The sequence below is a fragment of the Abramis brama genome, assembly GCF_963993115.1.
Source record: "Abramis brama genome assembly, chromosome: 19".
Classification (NCBI taxonomy): domain Eukaryota; kingdom Metazoa; phylum Chordata; class Actinopteri; order Cypriniformes; family Leuciscidae; genus Abramis; species Abramis brama.
The window spans coordinates 12,985,627-13,006,732 of record NC_139981.1 but is presented as its reverse complement, the minus strand read 5'-3'; the positions used below and the strand labels follow the sequence as shown (position 1 = coordinate 13,006,732).

General features: G+C 36.0%; 1 protein-coding gene across 1 annotated transcript; it reads left to right on the top strand.

Annotated features, from left to right (window-relative positions):
- The first annotated feature begins 1,548 nt into the window (after positions 1 to 1,548).
- rgs17 (regulator of G protein signaling 17) lies at positions 1,549 to 20,779 on the top strand. The gene is made up of 6 exons (XM_084092984.1): positions 1,549 to 1,721; positions 3,491 to 3,719; positions 10,645 to 10,775; positions 13,230 to 13,304; positions 13,604 to 13,835; positions 14,913 to 20,779. Exons 2-6 carry the CDS (start codon positions 3,717 to 3,719, stop codon positions 15,096 to 15,098), a joined length of 627 nt encoding a protein of 208 aa, XP_083949110.1. The 5' UTR covers positions 1,549 to 1,721; positions 3,491 to 3,716; the 3' UTR covers positions 15,099 to 20,779.
- Positions 20,780 to 21,106: the final 327 nt, after the last annotated feature.

The following is a 21,106-nucleotide window of genomic DNA, read 5'->3' as shown; positions in this document are numbered from 1 at the left end:
TTTCTTTAATCATACAGCAGAGGGGGGACTCAATAATATATATATATATATATATATATATACAGTGGGGAGAACAAGTATTTGATACACTGCCGATTTTGCAGGTTTTCCCACTTAAAAAGCATGCAGTGTGTGCAAACCTGGTCAAGAACTACAGGAAACGTATGATCTCTGTAATTGCAAACAAAGGTTTCTGTACCAAATATTAAGTTCTGCTTTTCTGATGTATCAAATAATTATGTCATGCAATAAAATGCAAATTAATTATCCATTACACACAAGGCACTACAAAGGATTTGTAAGATAAAGCATGAAAAGGAAAATGCTGAGTAAATGTCAGCTTTGATAATATTACAAAAATAATATTGTGAAAACAGCACTACGAATCATCTGTCATTAACAACAATTCCCAGCTGGCAATCTAACATAACAACCACTATAAAGAGTATCTGGACCTCACAGGCATGATAAAGCTTGATAGAAGTGGTCACTTAAGGCTTATCCTATAGGAATATGACCGGAGTGCTGTGGTCTCAGTGCCTCCTAGTGGATATCATAGTGTTGCAATGGTGGTTTTTCTGTTCACTCTTATCTGTTCTTTGAGAAATGCATTAAAACATTCAACGTAAAAAATGAATGTCTATTCTTTGTACTTGGCTTGTGTGTGTGTGTGTGTATAATTTAGAGTGAAGAATTATGCAGTCTTCTATAATTTTCTGATTTGTATGTATCTTGGCAACTCATCTCTATAACTGAATTTGAATAGGCTGAGAGATTTGTAAAGTGTCAGGAAAAAAACATAATACGATACAAATGCATAAACATATATTTTTTATTTATTTGTTGCTTACTTTATTTTATTAAACCTTGTGGAATTTAAAAAATACATTTCACTAGGCAGAAGCAGTCTGTATTTTAATTTCAGTACTGGATAGGTGGTTATTTTTCTTGTTCATTAATAGCCTTGACCTATTCAAATAAAATGCTATAAAACAAATAACATTAATTTAAACATCAAAAGGTATACATTTAAACTGTCTAAAAGAGACAGTTTTGCTGAAAGTTATTGTGTTGTATTGTACCATGTTATTTTCTATGTTGTAGGCCTATATTTTTTATTGGAATGCTCAACCATTTTTTTTATTTGATTTTATGTATACCCTATAGCAGCTTATTTGTATAGACTATTTAAGAATATATATATATATATTGGTCTTGTATTTTATTAATGTTGTATTAATCTTCTATTGATGAAACATTTAAGTTGTAATATTATTTTCAAGGTAACCATTAGCAAACCAAAAGCTTAAATTATAGTCGCAATTGGAGAATATCTCTTTTTACAACAAAAGACGTTTTGATGTTTTTGACAATGTTTTATAGTAAGTCATAGAGCTTTTTTTACGTATACTATGTGTTGTGCATGTATATTTATTAGTGCAGCCAGGCAGTTATTGTGAGATAGCAGAATCTCAGCCTGTCATTGCACCTCTGCCTCTGCACCCTGTCCGCAGCTCGAGCTCCGTGAGCTGACAGCTCCGCCGCGCATGCGCAGGGCGTCTCCACTGGCTCGCTCGGTGCTGAAGTTGGGCGGATGGACGGAAAACACCGCTGATGGAGATAAAACGGCAGCATGCAATCTCAACGCGTGATACCCCCGATATCCGCATAAACACGTGTAACGACACCCTTTTAGAAGACTGACATCTAGAACAAAAGGGGTAAGGCGACATATGCTCTTTAACGGTCTCGGCGGTACCGCTAGCTCGCCAGCTAACGCGCTAGCCGTTGCCTCCTTGCGCTTAGAAAATCAAAGAGCCACAGCGAAAAAGTAATAAAGTGGAAGCTACACTTCATTTGCCTAAAAAAGCCCTGCTTTAGCGAACAGTTTGCCGGTTACTTTCAATTGCACTGCGCTGTTTTGTGATAGAAATGGTTTGGGCTTTACCTGCGATGACTTTAGTACTAAAGATGCTGGCTGTGTCGCAAAACCTAGCGAGATGCCTACTACCCAGACAGCATTTTTGGACATTATTCGAGCGGTTGGAACGGTCCAACAGCATTTGTAACGCTCGACAGCGTTTGGGGGCTTTAAATGGGCGTTCAAACGATCGTTGGTGTTTCAACCATACCTAAAAATGCTGTCTAGGTAGGATCCTCTGTAGGTTTTGACACACAGCCGTTTTGATTCCACTGCAACGGGGAATGAAGGCGAAAAGCGGGATGACAGCCGTCTATATCTATTATCACAGAGCCTTGTATTATTTTGTTATATATCAGACGTTAAACTGTGACTTTTCGTCCAAATTTATCTTTTACATTTAGGATTATGGTAGCCGACAATTTCCTCACGGTTGACCTTAAATAAAATAAGGCGAAAGGTCTGAGTTTGTTTTTATTTCTCGGTCCTGCCAGTAGTTATTTTGCTTGCATTCAGTTATTGATGACAGCCTACGTGATATTAAGAGTTTCCTTCCGGAGGAGGGCTGATTGCTCGACCATTCATCATCATACAAGTTCTGAAGTTCCTCCCATTCACTTGTGCTTCTGGTTTTAATATGCAGCTGGTTGTGTGAAACATTCTGTCTAATATGGGGAACATTCTGGGTGTCACAAAAGATGTTGTCCTATACAATGAAATGCACAGATTGTAACTACAGTGTTGTTTTACTTTCAAACACTTAAAATGCACAGAAAATGAGTCGGTAAATGTATACTATATACTTTATTATTCTAGGGATTATTTTCTTCTTTTGCTGATATAGTCAGGTTTATTGCAGTTTGCTGTAATAGATAATGTAAGATTAATTGGTAGTGCAGTTTATTGCCTTGCAGAAGTATTTACTTGTTTTTACTTGTTAATTAGTACTTTAAAACATTTCAGTTAGCAGTAATTCATGATGTGAAGTTGTGATGAAATAGAAGTAGTGGGAGATCTTTTCTTTCTTATTGTGACATACGTCTGAGTGAAACAGATTATCGACAAAAAAAAGGTTTGATTTGGTTCTATATGAGTCGGTTGTTGACTGGATTTGGAGATGTGGGCGTTGCACTCAAAAGTGGAGGTGGATGAACGAAGCGACATTAAGGGGCTGCGTTAAAGTCCTGCACACCTAACCAGAGAGAAATTTGTTGTTTTCACCAGAAGGTCCAGCATGATTAAAGGTCAAGGGTCGATTAAATAAACAAAACGCGTATGAATCGTTACAATAAGATTTGTAACATCATGCATTTAGAAAGTAGGACTTTAAGGTTCTTTTCATTATTTATTTATTAGTAAAATACTAATCAAATGCTAATTAAATGAGAATGAATTAATAAAAAGATTAGACATTGAGTGTAATCTAAAAGATTTACAAATTTCAATAATATAATTTTTAATCAGTTTGTGAGAATGTGAGTTATTCCCATTAATCTTTTATCTGGACAGAGTGAATTTATTGCCCAAAGCAGTTCTGATGCTTTCTTTGTGTTTTGATCTATTTCTCAGATGTCTCATCCTGGATCATTTAGCCCGTGACTCAAGGAAAGGGAGTGCCTGCAAATACCAGGTGTTTGAAACCTACCTCCACCCACCTCCTGCGTTCTTCATCAGGCATGATAAGAGAAGATACAAGAGGCCACAATTTGTTTTCCAGCTCTCTGCCCGTCTCAGCGTTTGACATTACCGTCATGATTTTCTTACCTGATCTTCGGATGGATCGCTGCTAATTTGCATGGTAAGTTAGAGGTGGTTCTCTCCTAGATTGATTGCAAGTGCGTAGATGATGTGGAAAATCACAAGACGTGTTTTCCGAGCGGTGATGTGATGCAGCGCAAGGTGAGAAATGTGGGCGAATTTGGCCCCGGTGTGATTATCACATGTATCGGAAGTGTGGTGTGACATGTTTCTCGAGCTGGGCTTTGTGGGTAATGGCTCTAGGAGGCTTCTGTTGTGCAGCCAGCCATGGCCTATGCTATGCATCACTTGCTGCCCTGGAATGTGTATGGGGAAGTGCACAAGGGCACGCAAGACTTCCAGTGGGAGAACGGGGTTAGAGGCGGGACGACTGCGGCATCTGAGCATGCTCACTCGCAGAGGCATATTCACACATTGTAATGTAATTCCCGAGTGCATACTGATGTATTTTAAGTGAGGGAATGAGCACTCAAATGCTTGCTGTTAGAATTATGCACAATTAAAGAAACTTCTTTTGTTATTTTAATTGTTACATTTTAATTGTTCTTTGAAGATGTGCAGTTTGTTTTTCAAAAATTTAAATTTTAGTTATATATCTGATCACTGACCAAAACGTTGCTAATAAAATGTTGATACTCGTTTGCAAGTATTGATAGTGTGCGGGAGTTCCTTGTTTTTTTAGTTATATATCTGAAGAATAATTATATCCCAGTCAGATTAATGTTGTTGTTTTGTTTCAGTTGTAGCCATGTCTTGTTTAAAGTGTAAAGCTTTTTTTGTTTTGTTTTTTAAAATATGTAAATTATTACATGGATTTCTGGAACACTTAATTCTGATTGGTCAGTGGTGGCTGTTGTCCAGGGCAATACTGTTACCTTTTATCTTCTAAGTCATGTTTGAAACGACATGAGGTTGAGTAAATTATGACAGAATTATTTTTTTGGGGGGGATGAACTATCCCTTTAAAGCCATGGAGATGCACACATATAAACTTGTATTAAATAAAAAAAATTGAAATTCACCAAATATTTATTGTAACTGACACAAGGTAGAGCTAATGCATCTGTTAAAAAGCCAAGACAGTTATTGGCAGATTTATTAGCCAATAATCTAAAAATAGTGAAATATTAGTTGATACACATATTAGTTTTTAGCTAGTTTATTTCTTCTTAGAATTATCATGTAATAAAATTGAATATATGATTTCCTACGAAATCGAACTGAGTCTGGTTGTATAATTGCTTTTTCCTCAATACACAACTTACTCTTTTACATATTGAGCAGAGTTGTTGGTGAGCGCTCTAGATGTGAACAAAGGGACTCCTCAGTGTGTTTTGCATCAGGATGCATGTTTTCCATTGACTGGCACTGAATAACTGATAGTTATGTTTTGCATATTTGGTTTATTTGGCTCCTTTATGGTAAACTATCAAAGGGTGTTCACATTACATCCCTGACACACTGAGTTTTCATCACCAGGTAGAAGGGCTGTTTATCACAACACGTTTTAAGTGAAAGGATGAATTTAGAGGTAAGGTTTCTGTTTCAAGGTCTCTGTTTAACTAATATTATCATAGATATATAGCCTAATCAGAGTAGATTTAGAGATTCACAAACAAAATATAGAATTTGTAATATCAGTAATGTTGAGTTAATGTTGATGCTATGTAATGAGACAGTACACTACTATTACCCTAGTACAAATCAAATACTACTAATACTAATTGCAGATTAGAACAAAATATTTACTTTCATATGCAGTGTGCTTTATATATTTATTTGAGAGAGCAAATTATGTGTAATATGTTTAAAGCTGTTTTCGAACATCAAAACAGGTTGTTATGTGGTTTTTGTCCTTTATCACAGCAATGCATTTCAATCAGCAGTAATCTTTAAATTATGCACCACACGTTGCGACAAAAAGTTAGCCAACCAAATGCCCCGTGGTTATGTGGTTATGGGATATTTACCAATACCATACTGGGAAATGAAAATTTGATACCATCCCAGACCTCCAGCTTGTCTGTTTAGTGGCCAGACTGTTTGTCCCTAAATATTTGGATCAGATATCTAGGTGATGTGATATGGTGTTTGTGCTGTCAAACCCTGGCAAAAGATCCCTTTCTAATAAGGTTTGTGCTAAAATCAACAAATTTGATGAGGTCATAGTGTGGTTCATCATGTTTACCAGTGTTTCCAGTATATTGTCACATTTTTTACATTTGTGATTCACGCAATCAACTTGTAGAGCTTAAAATGATTTGTTGAATAGAGTAATTGAGCAAGTCCCATTTATTTGTTATAAAGGCCAAAAAACAACTGAAGTATAGTGCTGGGGTTAAAGGGAGAGTTCACCCTAAAATGAAATATCTGCCATCATTTATTCAGCCTTATGTCTTTTGAAACCGTTTTGACCTTTAACTCTTTCCGATCTTCAAACCTATAATAAAGCCCAAAGTATACTTCGGTAAGTATACTTAATTATGTAATTCTTTGAATTGAATTAAGTTACAAAACTAGTATTTATGAATCTTTGTTAACATTAGTTAATAATTTTTTTTTATTAAATCCATACTGATAGTTCTTCTGGGTTGCGTCCGTTGCTGGAGTGGCTAAGAAGGGTCCGCTGTCATTATACAGTACAAGAGCGGCCTCTAAAGGACGAAATAAAAACTATCACTGACGCCTTGTGGTGTTTGTTTTGACACGACACTTAAGATGCAGATTTAAAACATAGACAATGAAACGTATGTATACAGTACACTACATGTTTTCATATCATTACAAAGTAATTAATTTGTTGACTAGGTGCTGCATTAGTGGAGAAAGAACAGCAGTATGTTTGCCGTCAAGGCTGAGAGGACGCTAACATTAGCAGTACCTCAAATAGATAAAACTGTGACAAAAATACATGCAAGTCTAACCCAAATGTTTAATGCCACAATTGTTACCATCTGTTTGTATTAGTTTATATCCAGCTGGTCATTTTTATGCATTAGTTTTCAAACAAAGTTGCATATTTAAAGCTAGTGCCATGAGAAAGCAAATTGAGACAGTGCTGGTCAGAATTATTTGCCCCCTTGGTAAATATGATCAGCGATGGCTGTAAAAAATAAATCTGCATTGTGATATTTTATTAAAAAATTGCAAAAATCTAACCTTTCATTGAAGTAAAATAATTGAAAGTGGGGGAAAATCACATTGTGAAATAAAAGTTTTTCTCCAAAACACGTTGGGAACAATTATTTGCCCCCTTTTATTAAATACTTTTTGCAACCTCCTTTTTCCAAAATAACAGCCCTGAGTCTTCTCCTATAATGCCTGATGAGTTTGGAGAACATCTGACAAGAGATCAGAGACCATTCCTCCATACAGAATCTCTCCAGATCTTTCAGATTCCTAGACCCATGTTGGCGCTTCTTCTCTTCAGTTCAGCCCACTCATTTTCCATAGGGTTCAGGTCAGGGACTGGGATGGCCATTGCAGATGCTTGGTTTTGTGCTCAGTGACACATTTTTGTTTTGATTTTGATGTTTGTATTTGGATCACTGTCCTGTTGGAAGATCCAAACATGGCCCATTATAAGATTAATAGCACAGACTGTCAGGTTTTGATTTTTTATCTGTGGGTATTTGATCGAATCCATGATGCCATGTATCTGAACAAGATGCCCAGGACCTCTGGCAGAAAATTAGGCCCACAGCATTAAAGATACAGCAGAGTATTTCATTTTACACATGGGCTACTTTTTTATCCCTGTGCACCAAACCCATCTTAAGTGCTTGCTGCCAAAAAAGCAAATTATTATGTTTCATCTGACCAAGAAAGGCATACTGTAGTTCATCAAAACATTGTAATATTCATCATACACAATTAACCATCTATATTGCTAAATGTACCCGATTTTTCATATCAACAGAAAAATATACCAGGATAACCTGGGTTAATGGTTATAGTTAACGTTATGCTAAAGCCCGCCCGCACCTTGACAGGATTGGTTATTTGGATATTGTGACGTAGAGAACTACTGCTATTCCAAACCACGTTTTTGAGACTGTCTTCACTGCAGTTTTAAAGGGATAGTTCACTTTAAAATGAAAATTCTGTCATCATTTACTCACCCTCATGTTGTTTTAAACCTGCATGAATTTCTTTCTTCTGCTGAACAGAAAGGAAGATATTTAGAAGAATGTCAGTAACCAGACAGTTTCTGGTCTCATTGACTTCCATAGTAGGAAAAAAATATACTATGGATGTCAATGAGACCAGAAACTGTCTGGTTACTGACATTCTTCTAAATATCTTCCTTTCTGTTCAGCAGAAGAAAGAAATTCATGCAGGTTTGAAACAACATGAGGGTGAGTAAATGATTACAGAATTTTAATTTTAAAGTGGAGTATCCCTTTAAGGAGAAAATACTCAGCAATGGTTTTGACATGGTTTGTCTTAAAGCAAACTAAAAACACCAAATAGACATATAAACAACATAAAAACTTGATTTTTTACCACAGGGGGTCTTTAATAAATGCTGTAGAAGTATTGTTCATTGTTAGATCATTAATTTCAACATTTACGTAACATTTTTCAATTTTAAAGTCTGTTAACATTAGTTAATGCACTATACTACAATACGGTAATACATTAATATTTAGGGCCCAAGCCCTGAAAGGGCGAAAGCCCTATTGTTTCCGTAAGGATTATTTATTTTTATTTTTTTAATTTTTTTATTATTATTTTTTTCTGCCTTTTTGCCACTTTTGGGGCCCTTAACATGCTCAAAAACTCTTGAAATTGTGCACACACGTCAAAACCTGCGGCCATCAGGGCCGGACTGAAGCTGGTACCGGGGCGCGGCAGGGGGGCTCGACAGCGCCCCCTGGAATGGTGTCTGAAAACTTGGTCCATAAATCAAACACGCTTGCATGTAATAATATGAAACTCAGTACACATATAGATCTCATCGGGCCAAACAACTTCCGTGCTCTAAGTATTACAAAAGCCCAACAGGAAGTCGGTTATTATACAGTGAGGAAAATAAGTATTTGAACACCCTGCTATTTTGCAAGTTCTCCCACTTGGAAATCATGGAGGGATCTGAAATTGTCATCGTAGGTGCATGTTCACTGTGAGAGACATAATCTATAAAAAAAAAAATCCAGAAATCACAATGTATGATTTTTTAACTATTTATTTGTATGATACAGCTGCAAATAAGTATTTGAACACCTGTCTATCAGCTAGAATTCTGACCCTCAAATACCTGTTAGTCTGCCTTTAAAATGTCCACCTGAAGACTTGTTATAGCGTGCATGCAATGGTTCTTTTTTGGGGGGGGTTGTATCATTTATATACAATTATAGTGTTTATTCATATTTTTTATTTATTTTTAAATTTTTAGTAATTTTGTTATGTGCTTTTGTTATTTATTATTATTTTTTAAATATATACTTCTATTTAGATTAATAGCTTTAGTTTATTTTTATTTCAGTTTTAGTAATTTTAGTACTTCAGTTTAGTATTTCAGTTAGTTGCCAAGACAACATTTCTCATTGTTGTTAGTTTTTCATCTAATATTTATATTTTGTTTGATTTTAGCTTGATTTCAATCAACAACTATTTTTAATAGTTTTAATTAATGATAGTAACACTTTTTTTTTTCTTTTTTTTTATCAGTGATCAGAATCACAAAAAATATCTTTTGAATCACAATGTTCATATTTATGCAGGTAAGTTGCTTCTATAGTACCTACCAAGACCCTGTGGTCACTATTAATAAAACTGTCAAACAGAATAGTCAGCCATGTGTTTCAATGACATGTTAATGGTACGTTGATGGATCACAGTTAGAGTAGAGCAGAGCTCAGAGAAAAACACTTGCTTATTTCCTCTCCTGATAGAGGGCTTCTTGGAAACGCATGTCGTTAAAATGTTTGTGGTCACGATCTGTGCTCTGATGTTGTTTTTAACAAGCCAGTGATATTGGGAACCCAACATGGAAGAATTTATTGAAAACCATTTTATTTCACGTCTGCTCCCTAGTTGTCTATTTACTGGTAAAAATTTTGATTAGCACAGATTGCATATATTTATTCGTATTTGGAGCCAAGCTTTTAAAGTAAAGACATTATAAAATCAAAATGAGAATTTTAAAATCAAACGTACATGCGAGCTCCTAAATGCTGACAATAATCACACATTTAAAATGTATAGTTTTTCTTTTTCCTGGAAACCAGACCAAATACTAGTTTAATTTCGAATACATTTTTTCCTTGACAATGTATCTTATCTATTTACCTAATTAGTTTTCCCTAGAATACATCTTTTAGGGAGGGAATATGCTTTTATTCAGTGTATTTAAGAAACAGGAAGTGACAGCCATTGCATCTTTATAAACCGTTTACTTCCTAAAAGGAAATCCGTTGCATTTGCACTTGTGTCAGAACATGTGAGATCCCACACTACTACAGCCTGTTTGTGTTCAGGGGTGGGGGAGTGACTGCATCTCTCTCTCTCTTTCTCTCTCTCTCTCTCTCTCTCTCTCTTTCTCTCTCTCTCTCTCTTTCTCTCTCTCTCTCTCTCACAGCTCAAACTAATTTAGCATCTTGCCAGAGGAATGAATGTGTAGTCTGAAGAGGGTATTTCTTTACTTTCTGTCTGTCTGTCTGCCTCTCTTTTGTTCAATCTCTACAGACACGCTCTCACATGGATTTGAGCTGAATAAGCCTCCGACAGTAGAGTAGGACGGAGTCCAACATGCCCAGATTCTGAGCATCCTTATGATTGCTTACATCGGAAAAGCTACCATAACCCTACCATAAATATCTCTCCTAGAAACTCCAAATAATGAATCATGCCTTTCAAGCTTACTTTAGATTTAGAAGCATATGTAGTTAACAAGATACTTCAGCTAACACAGTTCCCAAGCTCCCACTGCTTTGTTTCTAATCCGATGTGTCTGTCCACAGCCTCAGAGTGTGAGTGGAGTTGAAATGAGGAAAAGGCAGCAGGGACGTATTGAAGGACCCCCACAGGCGCCTGGTCACCCGAGGCCCAACACCTGCTGTCTTTGCTGGTGTGGATGCTGCAAATGCCTCTGGTACGCCACATCTTTTCATTATGTTTTTCTGTCAGTGAAAAGATGTAATTGTATGTAGATATTTGCTTAAAAATGAGTTTTACATAGAGCTGCGCAATTAATTGCTAAAAGATCGCAATCTCAATCCAAACACCCATGCTTTCTTATTCCTAAATGACAATGATTTGGCTAAGTCTTTTCATTATTTCTCTGTTACAATAATTCAGATTATCACAGAAGTACTTGGATAAAAGTTTATAGTTTGGTTATAAATACTGATGTCTACAGTAGCAATCAAAATAGAGTAAATCACCTTTTGAAAGGAACTTGAGTCTTGGCTTTCGAATAAAGATTGTATCAATTACGTTGTTGCACCAGTAGGTGGCGACAAGTGACTGTTAAAAAAAATGTATTTGTCATTGAATCATTCATTAAAGAGATTCGTTCAAAAACGCTGATTCATCCAGTAATGAAACAAGTGAAGTCTTTATGAGTGAGTCATTAAATCATTCATTTATCATTCAAGGACAAGTTCGGTATTTTACACTTAAAGCCCTATTTTGCAGCGATTTTTGTGTGAGCATATCAGTGAACACCACAGACCACTCGGTGAGTTTCAAGTCTTTGTAAACGAAATTTGAATGCGTTTTAGGAAGGATAGTTCATATATGCACCTATTGAGCCATTGTGAAGGTGGGGGGGGTGATAACACAAAAACCTAAAATTCTCGGATCAGCAGCATCTGTCCAAATTTCATTCTTAACCATTCTATTTCATCAGAAACAATCTGAAAATAGGGCTTTAAGTGTAAAATACCGAACTTGTCCTTTAAATAATGATTTGATTTATTAAACATGTATACTATAAAATGTTATTTTGTTTAGTTGTCTGTACAGAATCGCGGGAGAATCATGATCTCTATTTTAAACAAAATGTTTAATTTTCAATTTATCCAAAATCGTGAAGCTCTTGTTTTAGAGTATTTCATCACCATCACCTGCCTCAGGTACACAGGTTCAAACATTTGGGGTCAATAAGGTTTTTGAAAAGGCTCTTATGCTCATCATCAAGTCTGCATTTATTTGATCAAAAATATATTAAAAAAACAGTAATATTGTGAAATATTATTACAATTTGAAATAGCTGTTTTCTATTTTAATATATTTTAAAATGTGATTAATTCCTATAATGACAAAGCTGAATTTTCAGCAGTTATTATTCCAGCTTCAGTGTCACATGATCCTTAAGAAATCATTCTAATATCCTGATTTGCTGCTCAAGAAACATTTTTTTTTATTATTATCAATAGGGCTGCGTGATATATCGAAATATCGCAAATGTACATATCACGATATGCATATTGCAACGGCTTGCGATAACTGCATGATTTTAATACTCCAAAAGATTACAAAAAGTCCAAGTTTTAGGTCGTTGCAGACAACAGAGAATAGACTGGACACATGACTGTTATGTGTGTGACATGCTTAATGTTATTAGGTGCAATGAGCAAAGTACTCATGCACACAGGAAGCTAACATTACAGATTTCAAAAGGTACTGCGTAACAGGAATGACCCAGTGAAATTCGTTTATTTGTTTTGTGTTGGCATTGTTGTTGCTTAGCATAGCCTATGTGGAAGAAGCTTTGTCTCAGTTTGCAAACTTACATGGTGCATTTATTTGATAATTACTGAGTGCACTTTTAAGCATGCTCATATATTTAGAAACACATAACATCAAGTCAGTCTTCCTTAAAGAGTTAAATTAGCTTGTGAAAAAACAAAGAAAGATTGGAAAGGCCATAGCACAGCTTGCAGGGGGACTAAAAATAACATGAATGAATACAAATATTGCATGAAATAAAGCAAACATTGAAGAGGCACCCTACTCTGTAACCTCGGGTTTCCACAGCCATCCCCCCCCCCACACACACTCTCATTATCTGCTCAGTAAACGGCTATTTCTGTCCCACATCACATGCAAAACAGCTGTGTAGTACATGTTATATATTTAGCGTCTTGTCAGCTTGTCGAACCCCATGGCTAACAAACCCAATTATACTTGCTCTACAGAGACTTGGATTGAGAAACGCAGTGGATGTTCACCTGTAATTTGTAGATTAGTTTCAGTAAATGCTGTTGTTGGACTAGAGGAGAAATGTTATTACTCAGAATATGGTTAGACTTGTGCTGTTCTTCTCAAATTGGGTGCCAGAAGGGGGTGCTTGGGTGTCCTCTTAAAAAAAAAAAATATTCTGACTATTTTAGACTGGTTCGGGTCGTATATATATATCATTTTTTGTCAAGTGTATGACATGACCCTTTAAACACCTGAATGGCTTTGTAGTGTAATATCAGCTGGTAGGCTCCAAAATCTAGTTGTACCATAACTGTATAACCTTGCATGATGATCAACACAACATGTTTCAAATGCCACAGAGACTTTGCCCTGTCTAACACTTCTCTCCTTACCCTAGGAATGAAGACAGAAGGGAACGTTCAGAGAGGCAAACATGTACAAAGATGGATAGCATAGAAGCAACAGAGGAACAGTGAGTTGTTAGAAACATCTATTATTGTTTAGGAACAAGATGTTTGGTGCTTTTGTTGAAACCTCTCCAACGTCCTGTTAAAATGAGCTACATTCCCTTAAAATGGAACTGCAGTCTTGTTAACAGAATAAAAAAATGAGGGAAATCATCTAAAAATCTCACAAAGCAATTACTTTTTGGGGCAACTGAATTTCTAATCAAGCCTTTAATAACATTTACATGCACTTTATTTACTGACACCTGAAATAATTATTTTATATGGGTAGTTCCTGCTTTTTTTCATTGTTTAAAATTTTAAGGTGTCCCACACTGGATGAGGTGATTGCCTGGTCACGGAGCTTTGAGATGATGATGCGCTCTCCAGAGGGGAGGGATGTTTTCCGGAATTTTTTACGGTCTGAGTACAGTGAAGAAAACCTGATGTTCTGGATCTCCTGTGAGGAGCTGAAGAAAGAAACCAACCCATCCGTTATTGATGAAAAAGCCAGGATCATTTATGAAGACTACGTCTCCATTCTTTCACCAAAAGAGGTTAGATTATGGGGTGCATCAAAAACAAACTGTGGCTGTCTGTGGCTGCAATGCATCAAAATCCCTTTCAAGGAAAGTCTGTTCGCTCGCCATATTTGCAACGCCTCCAGGCAGCTATTTCAGTCATCCAAGACCAAATCCTATCTATTTGAATGGGGGAATCCTGAAAACTCAAAAACTGCTTGCCGAACTCACAATTAAATAACGTATTTCAAATCAGCAACAAAATCTGACATGAACTGTCCCATAAGTGTTTCTTATGCTCAAATAGCGTTAAAAAAATATTTCTTTCCAGGCTAGACGTGCCAATGCGCATGTGTAGTCCTAGTGCGAGTCTCAGGTTTCTATGGGAACCGGAGCTTCTAACGGCAGCTGCAGTGACGCAATGACTTTACCAATCTGCGATTGGCTCTTTTACTTAGAAGGCGGGATGTATTCAGCCATATTGCTCGTCGCAGTTTCTCCCATTCATAAGTAATAGGAGTGAACCTTCTTTCTATATCTATATAGTCTTTGAATAAATTCATAAATAAAACATGGCAACATAAAAATATAAGAAATACATATTCATAATTAATCTAAAAATGTCCAAAACAAAGGATATTCTCAAGCATTTTTGTGCAATTTCGTTATGGGTGTGTTTTTTCTATGTTCAACTTGAATCTGATGAAGAGCATGTAGCTCGAAACATCACATCTGTTTGTTGAGGTCATTACATGTGTTTTTACCAATCTTTTTGTGCATTGTTTCTCCTACATTTAAAAAAAATCTAGAATCTGAATAAAAAAATATTTTTGCAGTACAATATTTCACACAAAGCTTGAAGATAATGATTGTTCATTCATATAAAAATAGCAAAAACGCATACAAATAATGTAAGAGACTTGAAAGCATTTTTTGTGTATGTAAATTCTCTGAATGGTTTTTTTTTTTTTTTTGTCATCTGTCAATTAAAAAATGGTATTCATGAGTATATAATAAGGGTATATTTTTTTCTATGTACAGTACAACTTGAGTCTGAAGAAGAGCATGTCATGACATCAGATCTGTTCACATAAATGTTTTTTCGGTCGGCAGGTCAGCTTGGATTCACGGGTGAGGGAAGGCATCAACCAAAGCCTGGCAGAACCCAGCAGTACGATGTATGAGGAGGCCCAGCTACAGATCTACACCCTCATGCACAGAGACTCCTACCCCCGATTTCTCAACTCATCTGTTTACAGGGATCTCCTTAACAGCAAGAGGGCCTGCTTAGACACCTAGGTTTCAGCAAGAACATTTGAGACAAAAAAGCCCCAAGGTGCCACTTTCAAAAGGTGTGATGTTTCTTATTTCAAGAGTGAGTAGTTAAGCAATTCTGAGCATCCACTAGTGACCCTGAAGTTGAGTTCTGTTTAAGTGCCAATATGAGCTGCTCAGGCAACTGTGACACAAAAAAACGTGTAGGAAAACCGACAGACCCATACTTCCTACTCTCAACTTGTCTTTTTCATTCACCTATTTTCCTGTTTACCTCACCTGTTCTCTCTCTTTCTCTCATGTTCTTTCTACCTGATCCTTTCCATCTTTTATGCCTCACATGTCTGAGGACAGCTGAATAATGCTATTTTTTTTAAAGAAAATCAAAAAACAAACGGATAAGCGGTAGATGTTGAGCTAGAAAACCTTTGCATGATACAAGGTTATGGAATTTACTCCAGTTTGACATTCAAGCCCCGGTCTACAATGTTTTTTGAATAAAATAAAAAAAGAATTTTTTTATGCTGTCACGGGGAGAGAACATTGTAAAGCTCTCGTAAGCGAAGGGAAAATTAGCTGTGCCAATTGTTTTGTAAAAGAGAAGCTGGGAAGCGTAATCGCCATCTTGCCGTCCAAACTCTTTCTTTGCGTGTCGACAGTTCTTTAACTGGGAAACATAAGGGCTAGCTAGTGTTGTGATTGGGCAGCTAAATGAATCATGAAGATTTCTTTCTCTCTGCAAAAATCACAATGCCTCGACACTGAGTAAGGGCACAAAAGCTGCTGATGCTGGTGATGACACCGTTTTTTTTGTGCGAGTCCTCCTAGCCCCTCCCAGTCCGTTACTAACAGAGAGAAGCACAGGTACTGTATATCATGGGCTGTAAGCTTCGCTGGATTGACTGAGAATTGCTTGAAAATCACTCACCAACGTTCTGGACGTTCTTAAAAGAGCTTCGAATTGTCTTACACATTAAAGAAATGTATTTTATTAAACAAAAGTGTAGTGAACACTATGCCTTGTTTTTGAGAGTTACACTAGGTCTATTTAAAATAACTGTGCTCGCCGAGACCCGCTCGATGAGGTGGTGCGACGGAGTCGGGTTTATCAGGGAAATTGTTCTCTGCCTCCGAGTCCAAATGTTTGTTTTGCGACTTGAAACTTGGAGCGGTCTCGGCCATTTTCACAGCTCGGAAAACTGCAGGTTATCGGAAACGAAAACAAGTCAGTCTTTTTTATAATACTTTTTTCCAGCATGCGTTTCTTCTGTTGTGTCATGTACACATTGCAATACTCAACCCAGATATGATGTGAACCTCTGTGGGAAGCATCATGTCGAAGACGATACTATAAAGATGATTTTTTTTCTTTCGAGGTTTAGACGCGTGTCCCTCAAGAACGACAGCTTTTCAGCTCTGTGTTGTTGGATTCAAACTTGAATGTTGCTGTTCAATTTTCTAGACATTTATGTGCTATTGCAATCGCAGCAGCCAGTGCATGAGAACACCATATTTAAAATGCCGGTGTGTTAAACCACTCTCTCACCTTTTAGCAGAGTAATTCAAGAGTGAATTGCATTTAAACCGACATTTTTTGGTCACCATACCCAACCTCATAGTGTCACTTACCCTGAACTCTTGTGCCAATGAATGAACGAACGTTTGTCAAGTAAATCATGATCAAGTGTGTTGTTGTTGGGTTTTCTTATTGGTGCTCTGAGAGTTAAGTGCCATTCACTCTGCAGGTTTACCACATTAAAATGAAGACCTTTGTCACTTTACTGAGTGCATAGATATCCTTCTTTGAAGTATTTGTGTGTTTGAGCATCAGCCAATGTGAGTAGGTCCTTCATTTATGTTGTTTTACGAACCAAATAGGTGTTACCTAGTAGTTTACTTACTGAAGCAGCGAACCATCACGGGAAGCTTGGATTTCCCACATTTATAAAACAAAACTATTGAATTTTTCTTGTTTGTTTTAAAAGAAAAATCATGTCATTAAAAAAAAAGAGCAATAAATCAAAATTGTCTTGCTCTAAAAAACAAAAACAAAAAAAGACCCTGCATGACACATGGACATTTACTATCTTTGAGGGGGGAGAAATCAGATGTTGACATATTGAGTACTACACTGAAGTGTCAATGAAAAGCAATGCATCTGTATGACTATTTCAATCCGTACAAGCCAGTAATCTGGGAAGTCCCAACATCATAGAGGTCACTGAAACTACTGGACAGGGAACAGAGTGAATATATATATATATGGATATTTTTTATGTTTTCACAATAGAACATCATCATGATTTAAATTATGAGAAATTGTAATCATACCTTTGAAGTGTATCACTCAAAGGTAAACAAGTCCTTTTTCAATATTGACAAAAATGGAAGCAAATGAAGCAAGGAAATTAGTAAAGTATTGTGTCCTATATTTTGCTGCAGGCGGAATCATTAAATAAATAAAGACAAATAAAGAAAAAAAAACTTTTAAAATGCATCAACATCTATTGTTCGACAGAAAGTTACTTATGAAAGTTTCCCAGACAAAGGTGTTATTCAAAGTATCATAAATTTGACATTTTCACTCATTAATTAGATCATTCCAACAACATGTCATGTCACATTTGGTCCCATTTAGAATTAACCATAATTTTTGAGAGTAGTTATCTCTGCCTCTGCTACATTTTTGCTGCTAATGTTTTATCAGATTTCGAGAGTTTAGGAGTTTTTCACTTGACGGCTGTCACAGTGATGGCTAACAGCTGTTGATAATGATTTTATCAGCATGGTATGACTTGGAAAAATAATAATCTTTCTTGCCAAAAGGCTCCTTTTCTAAGCAAATGAAGTGGAGCCTGTGCTATGTTATTGTAGGAGCGCCATCCGCACGGACCGCCTCTCGTTTTCATTGGTTTTCCACTACCTCTCGTTATTCTTAGTTTTTCTCATCTATTTGTTAATGTTAAATGTTTATTTTGATCTACTTGAAGCCTAATACTGTAACTGAGATGTATGCTGGTATACCGAGGGTTTATGAAGAAGAGTAGCATTTTTTGTTTGTTTGCTTGTTGAATTCTTTTCAACATAATTATGATATATACTCATAAAGAATTCAGGAAACATACTATTTAAGGGCTAATCCCATATTGCCTATGCAAATATCTTAATTGTCATATTGGAATAATTAGTGACTGAGGAATGTTTTCCTGAAATCGGGTGGAACACTGGTTTACATTTGCCCTTTTCTGATATTCCTTAGTCTCTTCGGTCACTTAATATGTCATATATATATATATATATATAAAAATCCTTCTTGATGAAAAAGCTACTCATTAAGATTGAAATAAATCTGTGTTGTGTCTACTGTGGGTTGACAGTTCACTATTGATGTAAACTGCACACTGAATGTAAGACACTGTTCATGCTGAAGTTTATTTGTTCAAGTGATGGAAAACTGGAGCCACACAGGGCAGGAGGGAAGTAATTGAATTATTTGTAGATGAAGCAAGTGTCTATTCTTGTTTTTTTAAGGGTGCTTCAGTCTTTTTTGCAAAGGTTGAAGGGCTACTTTGGGCACTTTAAACAAGCTTTTCAAGAACAAGAATATCTACCTCTTGGTTCTGTTCTCTCCATATGCTTAATAGAAGATCGAGCCTTGAAAAACAACGTAGCTTGCACACATTTTGTTTGTTTTGATTCTGATTGGAGCCACAGGGGAACTGGCGGGCGAATTTTTAGCTCAACCCCATCGATTAAACTTCTCATCCTTTAGTTCTGTTGGTTTTCTTTGTTTAAACAAAAGATTGACAGTTTGTGCCCAAGCAAAGATATATTTTCTGTTTAAAAAATAATACTAGTGTCTGTTACCTGCATGTTGCTTGCATTATGTGATCTAAATAACATAACATATAACAGATTGCTGTAATTATAGAGAAAAAAAAAGTAATACTCTGTGTGCTGCGCTGCACACCCTTCACAATTCTTCATTGTGCTTACATGAAATATGCTCTTTACATTCATAAGACATTAATGCCATTGATTTGAAGGGTCATGCAGGGTAATGTGAATTTAAATGACCTTGCGGTGACCCTCAATATACTGTATGAATATTGCAACAAGGAGGAAGGCTTCATGTATATCAGCTTTTTTCTTTCATTAAATCATTTTTTTGACATCACATGGAATTGGAAAGAGGTCAGGTAACATTTTTATTAAACATTTGATGCCTGATTTTAAAATCATAATTCATAGTTCAATGATTTGTGTTTCTATAACCTCGTCACGCTCACTTGTTTTGTCTTTATACAAGTTCACAATTACATTCCAACCGTTTTCATGATAAAACAGCCTGACTACGATTGACTCTGCAGAGCGCTACTGAATTATTTCTTATAGGATTATTGTGTACCTCAAATTTTGTCACTTTACATATTTTAACAAAATATGGTATTATTTTTTATTGCTCCAATATCACAAACAACCTGCCAGTTACAGTTGTCAGATATTTAAATGTAAAGATTCCAAACTATTTCAAGAAGGGACAGAGAAGCCCTCTGCGCATTTATGTTATGAGGATTATTAACTGATCATTTTAAGGCATCTTTCACAGGCTTTGGAGGCAAACTGACTCCTGTAAAACAGTTTATCACAGTCACCCTGAAGTGCCTTGAATGTTTAGGCCATGATCTATGATTTAGTTAATATCCCAAGGGAAGATGTTTGTCTTTTAAATCTTGTGCTCTTCTCTATGATTGAATGCATGATGCACGCTGTAAGAAAAGACATTTGCACATGCAGAAAACTATTAATGCCAAGATTTGGAAATAAGTGTGAACTTGATAGTATTTGAGAAATTGTAGCCTTTCAGCTTCTGTCATTGTCCTCTGCACACACAATAACAAACAAACAAACAAAAAACTATTTTTTATTTTACCACCATCATCATCATCATCATCATCATCAAGTGTTTGGTGCTTATTATATGTCACATAATGAAATCTCAAACCTCTCGTCCCATTGTCACAATATTGTTTTCCTTACAGAATATAGGCTTGCCCTGTTTTTTCTTCTTCTTCTCAGATCAGACACAGATCAGACCTTCACTGAAGGCTTTCTTTAGAGCTGTGCCCTGATATGAGACCTCATAAATACTGTCACCTATTTAATATAAACTCTTTTAAAATGATCTAATATTTAATTATAATTCTGTTGTTTTTAATACCAGAGGACAAACTATAATGCCTTTGTAAATTATAACTGATAGAAGAAAAGAAAAAAAAGAGAATATTTTATATTTGGCATGCTTTTGCTATTCAAAATAGTTTAGTTAACACAATACTGTACAAGTATATATAGAAGTACTGCAATCTGCAGACAGTAACACTGAATCTCCTGGAAGAGTTTTGGAAATGGACATATATTGGAAATATTAGCAGTTTCTTTACAATTGTATTTAAATACAGTATTATGTGCTGACTGCTGAACTCTCAAAACTTGGTGGAATGACTGAAATTTGACTTCTAGTAATGAAATTAGTTTATTGTAAAGTGATGCAGTTCAGTTCAAGAACAGCAGTACTGGTTTATTAAGAATTGAGCCCAAGCGGATGGGCATCTTTCAGATCACATGTACTCCTGCATGAACACTATTAAAAGAGAGAACAAATGTATTTGTAGACATCAAATAAAGTGACTTACAATATGGTGCTTCTTCTGTCTGTCTAACACATAATAACATCCTGTACCAAATAGCTGGAGAGCAAAATAACAGTGTAATTTGTGGGGAAAAAAATGTTTGACACTAACAAGAAAAAGTGATTGTATGCTCACTTAGCAGTTTTTCTGTAATGTCTTGTGCAAAGTTTAAAAGAAAAAGAAAATATCTCCTGACACTGTAGCATATTGTCGCAATAGTGGTTTTGCAGTTTAACTCATAGATCACAGTAATGACACAAAGTTATCGACTTTTTCAGCCTCGCACGCATGAGAACTGTTCTTAAGTCTTATCACATTCTCCTCTGAGGATTCTCATGA

Excerpts from the sequence above, each read along its gene's own strand:
- rgs17 (XM_084092984.1), top strand. Across the intron at positions 10,776-13,229 it reads GGATGCTGCAAATGCCTCTG|GAATGAAGACAGAAGGGAAC; the intron begins GTACGCCACATC and ends TCCTTACCCTAG. Across the intron at positions 13,305-13,603 it reads ATAGAAGCAACAGAGGAACA|GTGTCCCACACTGGATGAGG; the intron begins GTGAGTTGTTAG and ends TAAAATTTTAAG.